The sequence below is a fragment of the Crocuta crocuta genome, unplaced genomic scaffold (genome assembly GCF_008692635.1).
Source record: "Crocuta crocuta isolate KB4526 unplaced genomic scaffold, BGI_CrCroc_1.0 scaffold9, whole genome shotgun sequence".
In the NCBI taxonomy this organism is placed as follows: Eukaryota; Metazoa; Chordata; class Mammalia; order Carnivora; family Hyaenidae; genus Crocuta; species Crocuta crocuta.
In genome coordinates, this window is record NW_027551567.1 from 9,334,136 (window position 1) to 9,353,436 (window position 19,301).

The following is a 19,301-nucleotide window of genomic DNA, read 5'->3' on the forward strand; positions in this document are numbered from 1 at the left end:
GGTCATGATTGGGTCCCGCCAAATGTAATGCACGCCTCGCAGATACTGAATGGTCAAAACTGTTACTATGCTGTTACTATGGGTATTGTACAATTATGACTGGTGCTTATGTAATGATGCAAAACGTACAACGTGTGCACGGTAACACCCCCATCCTTCCCCCATAAAAACCCTGCTTGCCACTGTTCGGGGCTTCACTTTGCTGCTGCTGTGCCGGTAGACAGGTGAGCCCCTGCTCGAGCTTGTATTAAATACCCTTTTGTACTTGCATCGGTGCCGGCTCCTTGGAGGTCTCTGGGGACTCGCGATTCAGGCATAACAAGGGCACCTGCCTGGGCTACTCTGTGAAGGCTGCCTGAACAGCATGGTTGGAGACACCCGGTCCTAGGAGGAGAGATTGGGGTGTTGCCAGTTCTCTCCCCAACATCAACACTGTGGGGCTCCCTGGAATAGGACAGATGCCCCCAGTGGGGGCGGGACCGCTTACACCACACCTCGCCCCTCAGTGCCTGGTAACTGCATAACTGCTCATCTACTGGAATGAGACTGACACCCACAGAACCAGATGGCCTCTCCTCCAGACCAACACAGCCCCTGGTCCCAGGCACCAGCAGACAACTGTCCTGCAGTTTGGTATGTTAGTCTGTTTTTGTTTTGCTTTTTATTATTAATTTTTTCCTCTTTCCTTCTCTTCTCTTTTCCTTTTTCCTTTCTTCCCTCCTCTTTTTTTTTCCCCCCCTTTCCTTTGGAATCAGACTCAGGTTCTCATTTGACTTTTGGTCAATTCCTTTATATATATAAAGATCTCTCTCTCTCTCTCTCTCTCTCTCTCTCTCTCTGTTCTGGTTGTGTGTTTAATCAGGCATTTTTACTCTGTTGTTTTTATACCTTTTCTTTATCTGCTTCTTCATTTTTCTCTCTCTTTGTCTGGATTAAGCCTTATAGTTTCTTTGATTCTCTGCATTTTTAAAAGAATTTCCCAAACCCTCTCTTTGTATAGGAGTTCTCTCTTTTTTTTAATTTTTTTAATGTTTTATTTATTTCTAGGAGAGAGAGAGAGACAGCGTGAGCAGGGGAGGGTCAGAGAGAGAGGGAGTCACAGACTCTGAAACAGGCTCCAGGCTCTGAGCTGGCAGTCAGCACAGAGCCCGACTCGGGGCTCGAACCCATGAACCGCGAGATCATGACCTAAGCGAAAGTCAGACGCTTAACCAACTAAGCCACCCAGGAGCCCCAGGATTTCTCTGTTTATACAGGAAAAGCCCCCCCCCCATTTTTCCCTTTTTTTCTAGGGTTACTTCAGTGAACAAATCAAAGCGGACCTGGTGGAAGGCTCAAAAAATCCACCATGAGCTGTGGGATAGAGCAGCCAAAGATGCAACAACAGAGTGCATACAACAGACTCCAGAAATACTTCCTGAAGCGCCAGACCCTGGACAGTGTATGACCCCTTTTTAATATAGTAGTACTGGCAGGTGCAGGACACATAACAAGCTTTTAAAACACATAAGGGGCAAAAAACTAGCCAAAATGATGAAACGGAAGAATTTTCCTCAAAAGAAATTCCAGAAAAAAATGACAGCCAGAGAATTGGTCAAAACAGATATAAACAATATATCTGAGCAAGAATTTAGATGAGTAGTCATAAAACTAATAGGTGAGCTTGAAAAAAGCATAAGAGACATCTGAGAATCTATTGCTGCAGAGATCAAGGACCTAAGAACTAGTCACGATGAATTAAAAAATACTGTAAATGAGGTACAAAATAAACTAGATGCAGTGACAGCAAGGATGGAAGAAGCAGAGGATAGAATAGGTGAAATAGAAAATAAAATTATGGAAAATCATGAAGCTGAAAAAACGAGGGAAAAGAAATTACTAGACCACAGGGAAGAATTAGAGATCTAAGTGATTCAATGAAATGAAATAATATCTGTATCATAGGAGTTCCAAAAGAAGAAGAAGAGAGAGAAAGGGACAGAAGGTTTATTTAAACAAATTATAGTTGAGAACTTCCCCAGACATCCAAGTCCAGGAGGCACAGAGAACTTCCTTCAAAATAAACAAAAACAGGTCAACACCATGACATATCATAGTGAACCTGGTAAAATACAAAGATAAAGAAAGAATTCTGAAAGCAGCTAGGGACAAATGTGCCTTAACCTACAAGGGTAGATACATAAAGGTAGTCGCAGACCTGTCCACCAAAACTTGGCAGGTCATAAAGGAGTGGCAGGAAATATTCAGTGTGCTGAATAGGAAAAATATGCAGCCAAGAATCTTTTATCCAGCAAGGCTGTCTTTCAGAATAGAAGGAGAGATAAAGGTTTTCCCAGACAAACAAAAACTAAAGCAGTTCATGATCACTAAACCAGCCCCACAGGAGACCCTAAGAAGGACTCTGTGAGTGAAAAGCAGCAAAGACTACAAAGGACTGGAGACATCACCGCAAACATGAAACCTACAAGTAACACAATGACACTAATCCTTATCTTTCAATAATCACTCTGAATATAAATGGACTAAATTCCCCAATCAAAAGACATAGGGTATAAGAATGGATTAAAAAACAAACAAACACACACAAAAAACAAGATCCATGTATATGCTGCCTAGAAGAGACTCATTTTGCACTTGAGGACACCTGCTGATTGAAAGCAAGGAGATGGAGAACCATGTATCATGCTACTGGAAGTCAAAAGAAAGCCAGAGGAGCTGTACTTCTATCAGACAAACTGGATTTTAAAACAAAGACTGTAACAAGAGATGAAGAAGGGCATTATGTAATAATTAAGAGGTCTATCTATCAAGAAAAGCTAAAAAGTACAAATGTTTATGCCACCAAGCTGGGGCATAACAACAAACATAAGCAAACTTATTGATAATAATACTGCAATAAGTGACTTTAATACTCCACTTACAGCAATGGACAGATCATGTAGGCAGAAAAATCAATAAAGAAATAATGGCCTTGAACGATACACTGGACCAGATGGACTTGACAGATACATTTAGAAGTTTTCATCCAAAAGCCGAATACACATTCTTCTCCAGTGCACATGGAACATTCTCCAAAACAGATCATGTACTGGGTCACAAAACATCCCTCAACAAATATAAAAGGATTGAAATCATACCCATGCTTATTTTCAGATCACAACACAATAAAACTTGAAAGAAATGACAAGAAAAAATTTGGAAAGCCTCCAAAGAGCAGGTTAAAGAACACCCTACTTAAAAATGAGTGGGTCAACTAGGAAATTAAAGAAGAAAATTAAAAGTATATGGAAGCAAATGAAAATGAAAACACAATAGTTCAAACCCTTTGGGATGCAGCAAAGGCAGTCCTAAGAGGAAAACACATTGCAATCCAGGCCTATCTCAGGAAGCAGGAAAAATCCCAAATACCGAACCTAACCTCACACCTATAGGAACTAGAAGCAGAGCAGCAAAGAAACCCCAAAGCCAGAAGAATAAGAGAAATAATAAAGATGAGAGCAGAAATAAATAATATAGAATATAAAAGAAGAGTAGACCAGATAAATGAATCTAAGAGCTGGTTTTTTGAAAAAATAAACAAAATTGATAAGCCCCTAGCCAGACTTGTCAAAAAGAAAAGAGAGAGAACCCAAGTAGATAAAATCACAAATGAAAGAGGAGAGATCACAACCAACACTACAGAAATAGAAAGAATTATTAGAGAATACTATGAAAAACTATATGCCAACAAACTGGGCAGTCTGGAAGAAATGGACAAGTTCCTAGACACCCACACACTACCAAAACTCAACAGGAAAAAAAGAAAATTTGAACAGACCCATAACCAGCAAAGAAATTGAATCTGTTTTCAAAAGACCTTCCAACAAATAAGAGCCCTGCGCCAGATGGCTTCCCAGGGGAATTCTACCAGACGTTTAAAGCAGAGTTAATACCTATTCTTCTCAAGCTGTTCCAAAAAATAGAAACAGAAGGAAAGCTTCCAGATTCATTCTATGAAGCCAGCACTACCTTGCTTCCCAAACCAGGCAAAGACTCGACTAAAAAGAATTACAGCCCAATATCCCTGATGAACATGGATGTAAAAATTCTCAACAAGATATTCAACAGTATATTAAAAGAATTATTTACCATGATCAAGTGGGATTCATTCCTGGGCTGCAGGGCTGATTCTATATCTGCAAGTCAATCAATGTGATACATCACATTAATAGAAGAAAGGATAACCGTATAATCCTGTCAATAGATACAGAAAAAGTATTTGGCAAAATACAGCATCCATTCTTAATAAAAACTCTCGGGAAAGTTGGGATAGGAGGAACAGCATAAAGCTATATATGAAAGGCTCACGATATGAGCTAATATCATCCTCAATGGGGAAAAACCAAGAGCTCTGCCCCAGAGATCAGGAACACAACAGTTACATCAGTGACATGACAGGGATATCCACTCTTACCACTGTTGTTTAACATAGTATTGGATGTCTTAGCCTCAGCAATCAGACAACAAAATGAAATAAAAGGCATCCAAATTGGCAAAGAAAAAGCCAAACTTTCACTTTTCACAGATGACCTGATACTCTACATGGACAACCCGACAGACTCCACCAGAAGCCTACCAGAACTGATACATGAATTCAGCAAAGTCGCAGGATATAAAATCAATGTACAGTAATCAGTTTCATTTCTATACACCAATAATGAAGCAACAGAAAGAAATATCAAGGAATAGATCCCATTTACAGTTGCACCCAGAACCATAAAATACCAAGGAATAAACCTAACCAAAGATGTAAAAGATCTGTACGCTGAAAACTATAGAAAACTTATGAAGGAAATTGAAGAAGACGCAAAGAAATGAGAAAACATTCTAGCTAGTGGTTTGGAAGAACAAATATTGTTAAAATGTTGATACATCCAAAGAAATCTACACATTCAATGCAATCCTAATCAAAATAACACCAGCATTCTTCTCAGAGCTAGAAAAAATCCCAAAATTTGTATGGAACCACAAAAGACCCAAATAGCCAAAGTAATGTTGAAAAAGAAAACCAAAGCAGGAGGCATCACAATCTCAGACTTTAGCCTATACTACAAAGCTGTAATCATCGAGACAGTATGGTACTGGCACAAAACAGGACACCTAGACTAATGGAATGAAACAGAGAACACAGAATTGGACCCACAAGTGTATGGCCAACTAATCTTTGGCAAAGCAGGAAAGAGTATCCAATTGAAAAGATAGTCTCTTTAGCAAATGGTGGTGGGAGAACTGCACAACAACACGCAGAAGGATGAACCTGGAACACTCTTACACCATACACAAAAATAATCAAAATGGATGAAAGACCTAAATGTGAGACAGGAAACCATCAAAATCCTAGAGGAGAAAACAGGCAAAAACCTCTTTACCTTGGCCACAGCAACTTCTTACTAGACATGTCTCCAGAGGCAAGGGAAACAAAAGCAAACATGAACTATTGGAACCTCATCAAGATAAAAAGCCTCTGCACTGCAAAGGAAACAATCAACGAAACTAAAAGGCAACCAACAGAATGGGAGAAGGATATTTGCAAATGACATATCAGATAAAGGGTTAGTATCAAAAATCTGTAAAGAACTTAACAAACTCAATGCCCCAAAAAACAAATAATCCAGTATAGAAACGGGCAGAAGACATGAACTGACACATTTCCAAAGAAGACATACAGATGGCAAACAGACACAGGAAAAGATGCTCAACATTGCTCATCATCAGGGAAGTACAAATTAAAACCACATTGAGATACTACTTTACACTGGTCAGATTGGCTAAAATTAACAACTCAGGAAACAACAGATGTTGGCGAGGATGTGGAGAAACGGGCACCCTCCTGCACTGTTGGTGGGAATGCACAGTGGTGCAGCCCCTCTGGGAAACAGTGTGGAGGTTCCTCAAAAAATTAACAGTAGAACGCCCCTATGACCCAGCAATAGCACTGCTAGGAATTTATCCAAAGGATACAGGAGTGCTGATTTATAGGGGCACATGTACCCCAATGTTTATAGCAGCACTATGCACAATAGCCAAATTATGGAAAGAGCCCAGATTTTCATCAATGGAATGGAATACTACTCAGCTATGAAAAAGAATGGAATCTTGCCATTTGTAACAACATGGATGGAACCGGAGGGTATTATGCTAAGTGAAGTAAGTCAGTCAGAGAAAGACAGATATATGTTTTCACTCATATGTGCAATTTGAGAAACGAAACAGAAGACCATAGGGGAAGAGAAGGAAAAATAAGTATGAAGAGAGGGAAGAAAACCATAAAAGACGATTAAATACAGAGAACAACTGAGGAAGACAATTGGGGGAGCAGGAAATCGGTAATGGGCACTAAGGAGAGCATGTTGGGATGAGCACTGGGTATTGTATGGACGTGATGAATCACAGGAATCTGCTCCTGAAGCCAAGACTACACTGTATGTTAGCTAACTTGACAATACATTAAGGACCAGCTTGTAGTTAAACAGGTAATCTATTTGTCTATAACATGGCATCGCTGTGGGCTCCTTGTGCCAGTTATTCTCCATCGGCCTCTCTAAATCCATTCTCCACCTTTTTTTGTCCTTCTCTGTTTCCAGAAAAGCTGACTTCCAGTGAATGCATCAACTGGCTGTCTTGCCCTATTGGCCTGCAACTGGGTTTGACAGATGCGAAGCACTGATAGGCCATCAGAAGGTAGGAGAGAGCAGGGTATGTATTCTTCTCTCTCCTTGTGCTGTTCTGTGAGTAGCCATTCTGTTTCTCTCCGGCCACCTCTCCGGCCTCTAGTCAGGCAGACCCTCCATGGCTCTACCTCTCACTAGGATCTCGGCCATTCCTTCCCCCTTGGCAATGACTTCTCAAGAGCTGTCAATTCCTAGATGCTTCACTCTTCCTTCCCAGTTCCTGATAGCTGCTCAGACCTTTGTAAATAGCCCCTTTAATATAAAACTCTATTCAGTTGAGACCTACAAATGTGACATCTTTTTTCTGCTGTGACCCTAACAAACTCTAATACATCTTAATAGAAAGGTCAAAACTTTACAAAGGCAGGACACCTGGGTGGCTCAATCTACTAGGCATCTAACTCTTAATTTCAGCTCTGGTCAAGATCTCACAGTTTCTGAGTTCGAGCCCCACCTTGGGCTGAACACTAATGTTCATCATACAGATGCATAAATCACAAACCACTGTTGCTCCTTTTTTTCCTAGGCAATTTTCCCATAATCTATATGAAAATTGTTACTGTGCACAGAACATCAAATAAATCTGATAGACATGAGGTCTTTCCTCAGAAGAGTAAACCAAGTTAGGACTGAAGTATGCTTGCTCCAGGATCTAGACTGGTCTGCAAGACTGGCGGGCAAATTGGCTGATGGTCTGTGTACTGAGAAATAGAGCAGCTTGGGCAGAAGCCTATTCTCAGAGAAGAGGGAGCTAGGGAGCCAGATGTAGACCAGTGACAGTGCTTGAGCCCCAGGAAGAGACAGAGGTTCTAAGGACAATTGATCTCTCTCACCAAATATCCATGAGAGACTGGGGGCACATGGCCACACTGTCTTGGGATCCATGTATCTCAATGGGCGATGAGAGATTTTCCTGCTTCCAGGGGAGAACACAGCACCATCACCACTCCAGGGCCCCAGTGAAGAACAGCATCAACAGCATCCACACCTACACGTGGCCCTCTGGAGGGGTTTGAAGGGAGATTCAGGGCAGTGAGTGCCAGCTGTAGGTGACCCCTGAGGCAGTAGCAGCCCCGAGGAGCCTTCCACAGGGGCTAGCAGCAGATATTTCTGTAGGGAGCTGGAGCCGGAACCAGAGAGGCATGGACTCCACGTGCTGTTCAAAGGACTGCTGCAGAGCAACCCTCCAGCAATTCCCCTAAATAGAGAAACCTTTGTGAGGCTATCTAATAGTTGACACAATTGTTTTAAACACTTCTTGTTACTGTTAATAGGACTTTAAGTTTTCCTCTGGGTTAAGGTAGCCTAGGGAAGGTGAATTGTACTTTACAATTTTTACGTTAGAGGTAAGGCACACAGACATTCACTACATTGTTCTCTAACCTCTGAAGTATTTCACATAAAAGATGAAGGGTGAAAGCAAATATATGATTCACAAGAAGGAAAATAAATATAAGGAATTTGCACAAAGTGTTCTCAAAAAATTTTTTGCTCTTGGACTGACAATAGGCATTTTAAAGTTCTTTGAAAAAGAAAATTCCCAAGGGCTGTTTTTCAGCCATATGGGTAAGTTTAACAACGGTTCTAAGGTCTTATAACAGCAGTAAAGAATTTTATGTGAGTAAGACCCAAAGAATACATCTTCTACAAGACAGATGCTGTGGAACTGCTCATTTTCCTGGCCTAAGGGAAGGTGTGGGCATTCAACTTTTGTAGGCTGAAAGTCTGAATTCATTTATTCTATGGCTAAGGTACTTGACATTAATACAACAGTATTTGCAGCTAATTTGCATGTTATAGATAAGAAAAAATATCAGAACAATACCTACACTAGTCCCAAAGGTGGAGGGTTTTCTCCAAGTGTATTTTACTAAAAGCACCTGGGCTTTCTTCTGTCAAATTGAATGCATTTCAAAGCATTTAGAATGATCAAATTAGAATGTTTTTGGTTGCAAGCAACCGAATTCGGCATAGGACAAAGAGAGAGTTTATTGGAGAGATCCTGGGGTAATTCCTCACAGAACGAAAGGAAGAAGGGAACCATGAGGTTGCACATGGCAGAAGCGGAGCTGGTCTTGGGTGTGACTGACTCCAGAGACTGAAATCTGGCGAGGACGGGCTCACCTTGTGCTGCAGCTCTCCTCAGTACGAGGATCCTGTTCTTTTTCAGATAGAGATGGTAGTCCTGGGTCCCTCCAGAATAACATCTGTCCAGATCTATTTGTTTGAAAAATCCTGAAAGAGGGCTCTGATTGGCCCAAGTTTGGTCACCTTCCATCCTGCAACCAGCCATTGTGGCCAATGAAACGGTGTCCTACCACTGACCCAGCTTCGAGTCTGCAGACTCTACCGAGCACAAAGAAGAGGATTATAGCATAGAGAGGACCACGGGGACGATAACCCTGAGCCAGGATGACCTTTCATTTGTGGCTCCGAGAATAGAAGTTAAGAAAATACAGAAGATTTATTGACAACATTGTTGTTCCCAAATTAACAGTTTTGAATGAGAATTCCTTTCTGGTTTGTCTATTTGCATACACAGTTTAGTGTACAATACTGTCATGAAGCCATTTAAAAATACATGGTTTTGAAATCTGTATGAAGAAACAGGCCTAAAAATATAGAAATATAGAAACACTCATCTTTTCGGGACCCTTGAGGTCTAGTCCCATATGAAAGCACTGTTACTGTTCCTGAAATTCCTTAAGAGATTAAATACAACCCCAAGCCTCTGGTGGTATAGTATCATCAACTGGTATAAAGTATCAAATGCTATTAAAATGTCAATTTGTTAAAATGTCACTTTAAGGGGAAGCTGGATGGTTCGGTTGGTTGGGCAACTGACTTTGGCTCAGGTCACAATCTCGCAGATCATGGGCTCAAGCCCTGAGTCGGGCTCTGCACTCACAGCTCAGAGCCTGAAGCCTGCTTCGGATTCAGCGTGTGTGTGTGTGTCTCTGCCCCTCCCCTACTTGTGTGCACTCTTTCTCTCTCTTTCTCTATCTCTCTGTCAAAAATAAATAAACATTAAAAAAATATGTATCCTTATCACTTTAAATGTCTACATTCCTAAAGAGCCCTCTCTACCTAAGTGCTCTGATTAGACAAGGTCTAATTCAAGTATTGGTCTGCATTTCCCTTCATGTGTTTGTTCAGCAGCATATTGAGCACCTCTGTAGCTTAGACACTATTCTAGGCTCTGCAGAATTGGTAGTAAACAAAGAGACCAAATTCTCCTGCCTCAGTGGAACCAGTAAAACACTGTAAATAGAGAGGGGGAAATTCCCAGTGTGATAAGTAATAAGTTTTAAATGACCAAGAAAACATTTCAAAAATAATTATATTTCAGAAGATAGTCACTGTATCTTCTGAAAATTTAGAGTAAATAAAATATTTGTGGTAGCCAACTAGGCTTCAGCAAGAAACTGAAGGTCTTTTAGCAAAACAAGACCTTAGTAATTATTTTCTTAAAGTGATGGAATAAAATATCCTAAAAACAAAGGCATTTACTTATCAATACTATGGGTAAATGATTAGATTACACTAAACAATTTCCTCCCATCAAACAAAGGAACTTGACGGTATTAGCCATTGTAGGCATGGCCATTATGTGGCCTTTATTTGCTGATATTATGACAGGAAAAGATAAGATTCAGTAGGCAGAAAGAAAGAGGCTAGGACTTGAAGGTCCCTGGCTGGGGAAAAACACACATTTTGGGACAATGCTGGGAGACTATGACCACCAGCAAACTCCCTCAGGCTTATGGTTCCCCTTAAGAATGTAGCAGACACCACCTGCTCGCCCTCAGGTTTCCCTCAGGAATCTGACCTAACTAAAAATAAGTAGTAGACGCTAATACATAGGACCCACAAGGAATGGTATGGCCATAGACCACCTCTCATACAATGGAAATGAGCCAATCAGAAAGGAATGATTAGGCACTTAGAGTTATCTAGCCAATAAGGGTAGGACCTGAGAAGAATGAAGCAGGAAAGAAAGGGGCCAAGCAAAACCCTATAAAACAAAGCTGCTTCCTGTAGTCGTGGGCATTTACTTTTGAATGTTCCCTGTCTGTAAAGAGAGGTTCCAGACAATTCTTACTTTTTTTTAATGTTTCTTTTTATTTCTGAGAGATAGAGACAGAGAATGAGCAGGGGGAGGGGCAGAGAGAGAGGGAGACACAGAATCCAAAGCAGGCTCCAGGCTCTGAGCTGTCAGCACAGAGCCCAAAGTGGGGCTTGAACTCACTAACTGCAAGATCATGACCTGATCTGAAGTCAGACGCTTAACCGACTGAGCCACCCAGGCGTTCCTACTATTCTTCCTCTCTAATCTTATCCTCTAATAAACTTCTGCCTGCCGCTCATTTTATTCTGTCCACTCCTTCATTCTTCAAAGGTGTGAGAGAGTGAACCCTGGACACTGAGGTTAAAAAATCCTACAAAATACCATCATTACATAAAAACAGATGTAATATAATATTCCCTCGTGTGGCATAGACATTAAAAAATGAAAGAAAACTTCCATTTTTATGAAAAAATAATTTTAATATTACAGTTTTATTTTTCTCATTTGGAACTTTCTGCTTTTATTTTTTATTTTCTTTTATTCTATTTTATTTTTTAATTATTCTTGAGCTTCTTCCTCCTTTATTCTTGCAATCTTGTATTTCTACTTTTCTCTTCAAAAGATTTCAAGTCTAGAATTGACCTCTGAGTAAAATCTTGGCTGAAGCACATCAGTAATATTAAGTTCTCAATATTTTGTAATTGTTTTACATTTCCTCCGTGGTTCCGTAGTTAACTTAGCTAGATATGTTTTTATTCTAAGTAGTTGGAAATATTTCTTATTAATTTGGGATACATACAAAAAAATATGGTGTTTTTTAATACTTTTGGGGGGGCATTTAGTGTTATTTTTCTGTGCACCTTAATATTCGATCAAGTTTTTTAACTGCTATGGATGCTTTAAAAGGTAATATAGTCTCTGTTTACAGGGACAAAATTTAAAATATATTTCTATTGACTCCATTCTATTACTTGTTCCTATCTACTTCATCTATCAAATTTGCAGTGGGTGACAAAGTTGTCTTTTATGACTGTTCTGTCCATATCTTCCTATTTATAAGTTTTGCTTACATTACAGCCTTAGGACAAATAACTTGGGGTAACTGGGTGGCTCAGTCAGTTAAGGGTCTGAGTTTGACTCAGGTCATGATCTCAAGGTTCATGAGTTTGAGCCCCACATTGGGTTCTGTGCTGATAGGGCAGAGCCAGCTTCAGATCCTCTGTCCCCCTCTCTTTCTGCCCCTCGCCTGCTCATGCTTGCATGCTCTTACTCTCTCTCTTAAAAATAAACTTAAAAAAAAATTGAACTGTTATATCTTCCCTGTAATATATTCTTTTTGTTACTATTGACTGCATACTTTTCTCCCCTTGTCTTTTATTTTGTCTGATATGAATTCTGCCACATTTGTTTTCTTCATATTTATTTTTGCCTAACTTTTACTTGCTCATTTTCAAATTTTAACCTGTCTAGGTCAACTTATTTCAAAATCCTTCCTAGTATATACCTTTTAACTGGATTTTGTTTCTTAAGCCACTCTATGTTCTTTCTTTTCTAACTAGGGAATTTACCCTATTATACTTATTGTCATCATTGTTAGGTTTGGTCTTGCATTTTCCTGCTTTTCTTTCCTTGTTCTTTAAACATTTTTTTTTCCCATTTTCTTTGCTGAGGATGTTTCTTAATTAATTTTGCATCCTAGAATCTAGCCCAGTACCTGGCCCATAACAAGTATCCACTACACGTTTGTGGAATTAATAAGTATAGTATAGATGGTTTGTACAATGATATGAAAGATACACATGCTGCTTTTAATCCTATTAGTGATCAGTTTAATTTTTGGAGCATTTAAAAACCAATATTAAACTTTCAAGACTAACAAGTGAATAATAAAGTTCTACTCTTCTTTACTGAAACTGAAGAATCTGGCACTTCTGAATTCCTCTTGGCAAATCTACTACTCTAATCTTTGTCAATTTAAGTCACATTTATTGTCACCACCATTTCCTTATTTTTACAATATGGAACATTTGTTTCGCATAAAAGTGTAGTTAAGACCATTGTTTTAGATATAGATCTTTTTTTTAAAGTTGTTTTCATTCTTACTTCCAGTCGTCTCCAGCTATGATTTCCTTATTCTTGTTCTTATTTTCTCATTTTCCTGGCAAATATCTTTAATTATGATGTTCAGGGAAGTATCAGGTATCCGGGTTTCTAAATCTTTGCCCATGTATGAACATTTTCTATTTCTTTCCAAACTAGATGGCCTCGGGGAGTGTATCAGAGTCTCCAAACCTCCCGTCTCTCTGGAAATTCTGACAGGATGGCTTTGGCTTTGGGGTCACGCTTCTCACTCCTCAGCCAACCATGTCTGCTAAGGCAACACTGTGTGCCTCGCTGGTCAACACCCGTCAGGTATATCCTCAAGTATACTTGGAATGGGTACGAGTTAGGGAGGCTGTCGGTCTTTCAGAATTTAGTGTCATGGACAAGGCTGAGGCCAAGTTTTGTTTCTGCACGGGCAACCGGACTTTCCATCTGACGGGGCTGGGCCAGGGCCATCTCTGTGGCTAGTGCTGAATGGCACTGGGGTTGCCAGCCCCTCGAGAGCCACATGCAGTGGGGCGGGAGCTCTCAGCAAATGTTCTCAAAACAAACATCAGCGCTGTGACTACAAGGTGGGGGTAGGGATGCCTGGCAGCTGGAAACCACACATGTCCACCGCAGGCAAGCTGATGGGAAAGGGATTTCACGAAACCAAATGTGGACCCTCTATGGGATGTCTTCGCATTATTCTTACTCAGACTTTCTAGATTATGTGACTTAAACCTAAGGGGTTGAAATAAGGTCATTTTCTCGATCTTGTGCCACCTCTATTTTTTTCTAATGTATACAGGTCTGTTCACGTAACTTGGTTAAGATGTATCAGTTGTATAGAACGTGGATGTTAATCATGTTTTTTTTTTTTTTCCCTAGAGGAATTGGAAGTTTGAAGTATAGAAGATTACCTTCACTTATATATCTATGCTGTCCCAGAGAGTGTGGCCTTCCTGTGCTGAGCTGGGAGTCCTGCAGACTTGGAACTTGGCGTTCATGTAACACCTCCTGGGTGTCTCATTTCCCTGTTCTCATCTGCACAATGGGGAACATTTGTTTCATGTAAAGAAAATGTACTTAAGACAATTATTTAGATGTATACGTATATCCTGTGCCACAGACTGAGTTTAATATTAATTGTAAGCCATTTATTTGGGGGAGGGAACACGGTATTTAGTGGTGGGGACTGCAGGGCTAACTGGAAGGGGTAAATGCCCTCAAACTCAGGCTCTTAGTGGGTAGATTATCCCCACAGTTGTCTTCATGCTTGCTATTTCAAAACAGAGTAACAGACAATACAATGAAAATGGCTAAGGGAAAATTCTTACAAGACCAGATGAATAGAAGAAAGAGTGTTTAAAAGATATCAATGGCAATTAACCTAAAATAAGTAACTTTAAAATCATAAGTAATATCAACTAAAAAACCTAGAGCATCTAAAACAAATATGTTTGAATAGAACTCTTTATAGGCCAAGATGTGGTTGACTACCGCGTATTTGCCTCTTTGCCAGGCTGACCATGTGAGTGAGGAGTTTCCTGCAAGGATGCCTCACAACTTTGGAGGATGGCAAAGACAAAGCCAAGGTCCATATTGAGTTTTGGCATCTTAAACTCATAATGTCCTGTATCATAAGCCAACTGGATTCACTAAATGTCTTCCAAACTTGTTGCTGACAAGTGCCTCTTTTCCCAGCCTAGAATATACAGGCATTTCTATTTTTAAACCAAGCACAGGGCTTTATTTCTACCCTAACCAGTGCTCTGGTTCTTTGTTTCAGCCCATTGCTATATAGAATCTACGATAAATAAAGTGCCTTTGATTTACGTCCAAGTTTCTGGCTATCTACAAATATATCACTGAAGATTTCTGTACCCTCCAAATATATCTGACAAAAATGAATGGAACGCAACTTTTTAAATTGTAGTTTTAAAGTAAAATAAACATTTGTAATCCTAAGAAAATATCTATTATCTTTACAGAGAAAGGAAAATGCTATATGAACCCCATTTCTCTGATTTTTAGGGAGGTGGATCTTTCTGCTGGAACTGGTGAGAACAGACTCTTCTGTTCTCTTCTTCTGGAATCTAGGGAAGGGGTGTCAGACCTACTGGCACCACCGTGAGGGCCAGGCACCCAGAGAAGGAGTGTTCAGCTAAGGGATTCTTGAGGCTGTTCAGGCCTGTCTCAAACTATGATGAAGGACAGAGTGAGAGATGAGGGGCCCTGGCAATGGCCCCAACACAGAGGTTCCCTCTTGCCAGAGCATTTGTTGTTGCTCATGTTGTTTTGCTTTTCATCTACATAATAATAGCAAGGGCATGGAAAAAGATACTTGCTTTGCAACGCCATGGCAAAAAAAAATATGCAACTCTATCAAAAGCTTGGCAATTTTATAACAAAAATGGGCTCATGCTGTCCAGCTCCCACAGTTGCAAGAGAGGAAGTAAGGATGATCCTGCCCCACCAGGTTCTGGAGAAAAAGTGAATATGTCCATCAGTGGATCTTATTGAGACAAGAGAGAAGGATGAGGAAAAATACTCCAGAAGTTTCATACATACAACCATCTTAACCACAAAGAACTATACTAAATATAATGAAGTTGGAAATCAGCATTTCTAAACATTTCACTTTCATTCAGATTGAATTAACAAGTAATCTATTACTCTGACAAAATTCTTTTAACTAATGAAAAAACCAGAAGGACACATGACCTGAGGACAATCTGATTTTGCTTTATTGAATATTATCCCACACCCAATATTTACAGATGTAATTAAATGGAATTTATAAGACTACCAAGTGGAGCATTTAAAAAAGTTAATCTGAGACACTCTTAGTGGAAATCATCAACTCGTACGTGTTAATACGATAGCTAATTTAAAATTTTCAGCCAATATCCAAGGTGATTCAGTTCATTAAAACTCTTTTCAAGAAGAGAGAAGTCTGAGGAAATAAAAAAAAATGTTAAGAAAAATATTTCCATATATCACAATCTTCCAGTTTTCCTGTAAGAGAAATTCAGCAACAATTATAGACATTCTGGCCACCATGAACTAAACATAGATTTCTTAATGGCATGACTATTTTCCTCAATGCCCTATTTAGCTTTAAGCACAGAAAAACGATCTCTTCTTTTGTCATGTTTTCTTGATAAGCTTAAATATTTTTTTATGTTTAAAAAGAAATATATATCCAAATTTAAATCAGCACCTAAATACGACGGGCGCACATTATCATTACCTTGATTCTGCATTACAGATAGACCGTGGGAGGAACAGGACGGAAAACAAAGATGGCGCTCCTCTAACGAGCCATCAGTGTGACTTCCTGTAGAGGCCAGTTGCTTTCATAGACATTAAGAGGATACCAGATACACAGAATCTACTATTGTCTGAAAGAACACCAGGGATATGTGGCTTAAGGACCTAAACTTACATCTGCAGTAGTGTCAAAATAGAACTGCAAAGAATGTGGGGATCGAAGTGGCAGATGGGGGGGGCATTGTTTTCTCTATCTGTAGAATTTAAAGGTATCCCCTCTGCTTTTTACGTGAGCTTGGTTTACTCCTCATACACGGAATTCAAGAATTACAGAATTTCTTACCTTGAAGAAGTATGGGCTTACGTTACTACACAGCCTGTTCCTCTTTTGCTTAGAACGATAGCGGTTCTTCAAAATGTATTACTATTACTATTTTTTTAGACAATCTAGATATTAAAATGTAACTATCACATGTTAATATTCAAATATTACATGTAAAATTAAATCCTATCTATGCATTTCAAAAATGCCAAGGTAAAATAAAGCAGTGTATCAGTGATAGCAACTTTTATGTTAAAGCCCTGAAAATGAAACAATTTTTAATGGTATTCATTTTTGCTAGAATAATACTGCCGAAGGGATAGATAAGGATGGCATGGAAAATCATAATGAATATATATCATTTATTATCCACAATTAAAAAGATTCACTTGAGGGCACCTGGGTGGCTCAGTCGATTGTCAGAATCTTGACTCCGGCTCAGGTCATGATCTAATAGTTCATGGGTTCAAGCACCACGTCAGGCTCTGTGCTGATAGTGCAGAGCCTGCTTGGGATTCTCTCTCTTTTCCTCTCTCTCTACCCTCCTCACCCCCTCTCTCAAAATAAGTAAATAAACTTTAAAGAAGCCAAAACATTCACTTGTCAAAAAGGAATCTGAAATGGTGGTGGTGCTGGATACTTTTTTTTTTTCAAGTAAAAACTTCCCTATACACAATAAATAGGTTTCCTGTTCAACAAGCCTATTTTTAGGTAACACAAATGCAAATTTCATGTTATGGATTATCGTATAGTTTAATTCACTGGAGTCCAAATTGGTGCTTGAAGGACAAATTTTAAACAGCAGAAATTAAGCCTATTCATGAACAGTTTAAATAGCTGATAAAAATACACAAAAATGAGGGTAAAGTTGGAACAGTGGAGTGAGGTATATTTGCAATCAAACCATGGCACAGAGCATCTCCCTCTTCATTGATTACTCAATGTTAGTATGTGCACACATGTGTTTTATAGATATCAGACAATACATACACTTGATGTGTTTCTATTCAATGTAAATATACCACTGTGAATTTGATTTGTTTTCTTAAAACCCACATTTTGTTCTGGAAATTGCCAACACATTGATGACCATTGGCTTTGGTTAATAGTACGTTCATGGGAGTGACATATGGTGGCTTTCTCAAAATGCAGGGCAGACTTACCAATATGGTCAATAGTTGATCATTTTTCGAAGGGCATCATAGCACTTCCATTTGTCTGGGATGTAGAATGGCTCAAAAATGTGAGGGAACGGTGTGTCATACCCACATACTCTTGATATAGGAGCCTCTAGGTTGAGAAAACACTCTTCCTGCAGAGAAGAATACAGATAGTTAACTTCAAGCATATTCTCTTATTCACAGAGACGAAATATTCCCACTTAGAACACAGTTTTATACAAGGGCATTAAAATAATTAAGTCTCTTTTAATGTAGAAAAAAGTTTAAAAATAAAGTAACAAACAGCATGTTTGGCATGATCCCAATTTTACTTAAAATGTTTTCATACATGCATTTGCATTTATGCCTGCATATATGTCTATTGTTTAAGTCTAATTGGGATTATACCAAACATGTTGTCCTACAAATACAAGTGTAAGGCATGACAAAATCATAGCACAATGTTCATAGGAAACTCTGCGGCTTGAAAGTGGTGATGACATATGTCTTTTCTTGTTTCCTGTATTTTTAAAGTTGTGTGTGTACAATGGACATGTATTACTTTCATAATCCATGTTTGTAATTGTTCTACACAGTCAGACTGAACTTAGCTGTGTCTGGCTCCTCCCATGGCCAGGTATTTGTAGATGCCAATGGTCCCCTGCCCAATTCACTGGCCAAGCCCATCACTCTGCCTGACTGATGTGTGCTCATCTCTCAAATATCATCTTAGGAGTTAGCTCTACTGGGAAGCCTTCCTTGCTGGCACTTCCCCAACCCTGCACCACTGATAAGAGAGCGGCTTCTGCCCTGAGCTCTCCCAGAACAGAACTCAGCAAGGTCAGCAAGTTGCCCAATTATCTGTCTCTCCTGAGAGACAATGAACTCCATGAGGCTGGAGCTCTGGTTCAAAAATGTAAAATCCCAACCACAGAAGAATCCTGTAGGACGTTATCCTCAGGGGAAAAAAGCTATTCAGGTGGCAAATTCATATTTAAAAACAAAATTTTTAGAGAGCTTAAAAAATCTTAAGAGAAATATATGATTAAACTATTCCTATGAAAATGATATTAATGCTACTATTCCCAGCTATTTATTTATTGTATATTGAGGTATTTATTCACATACCTCAAATAAAATCTTAGGTGTTTTCTGAATGTTGCCAGAAGGGGTGGGGGGTGGGGGGGAGTGGAGGTGCTGGGAAAAATGGGTGAGAGGGAGATACAGGCCTCCAGTTAGAGAATGAGGTAAGTCATGGGAGTAAAATGCAAAGCATAAGGAATACAGTTAATGATATGGTAATAGCGATGTAATGGGACAGGTGGCAGTCACACTTGTGGTGAACACAGCATGATGTATAAACTTGTCAAATTACTAAGTTGTACACCTGAAACAGATGTAGCACCGTGTGTCAACTACACTAAAACAAAACAAAACAGCAACAAAACAGACCTTTCAGGTTTCTTATACATCTACATTCTATATTACCTTGCTTTACAAAGGACTGAGGTCCACCTTTCCTTACATATTTTACTTAAGTGCATTTTATTTTTTTGCTTCTTAACACAATGCTTTATTTTTTTAAAGCTTTTATTTAAATTCCAGTTAACATAACATAGTATTAGTTCCAGCTGTACACTACAGTGATTCAACACTTCTGTACAATACCCAGAGCTCATCAC

At 39.3% G+C, this 19,301-nt stretch overlaps 1 protein-coding gene and 1 long non-coding RNA gene across 4 annotated transcripts in view; one reads left to right on the plus strand and one right to left on the minus strand.

Moving 5' to 3' along the window:
• The first annotated feature begins 216 nt into the window (after positions 1 to 216).
• Positions 217 to 13,961, plus strand: LOC144220157 (uncharacterized). Its single transcript, XR_013331646.1, has 4 exons — positions 217 to 633; positions 6,624 to 6,720; positions 13,039 to 13,191; positions 13,753 to 13,961. It is a non-coding gene; the product is annotated as an uncharacterized LOC144220157 (long non-coding RNA).
• Positions 13,962 to 15,589: 1,628 nt separating this feature from the next.
• Positions 15,590 to 19,301, minus strand: part of BCKDHB (branched chain keto acid dehydrogenase E1 subunit beta) — a 207,743-nt gene continuing 204,031 nt past the window's right edge. For all 3 annotated transcript variants that reach the window (XM_077750336.1, XM_077750335.1, XM_077750337.1), the window contains 2 exons: positions 17,623 to 17,771; positions 15,590 to 15,820 (listed from right to left, as the gene is read on the minus strand). In XM_077750336.1, coding sequence (XP_077606462.1) covers positions 17,631 to 17,771 — 141 coding nt within the window. In that variant the 3' untranslated portion in view covers positions 15,590 to 15,820; positions 17,623 to 17,630. The remainder of the gene's footprint in view (positions 15,821 to 17,622; positions 17,772 to 19,301) is intronic.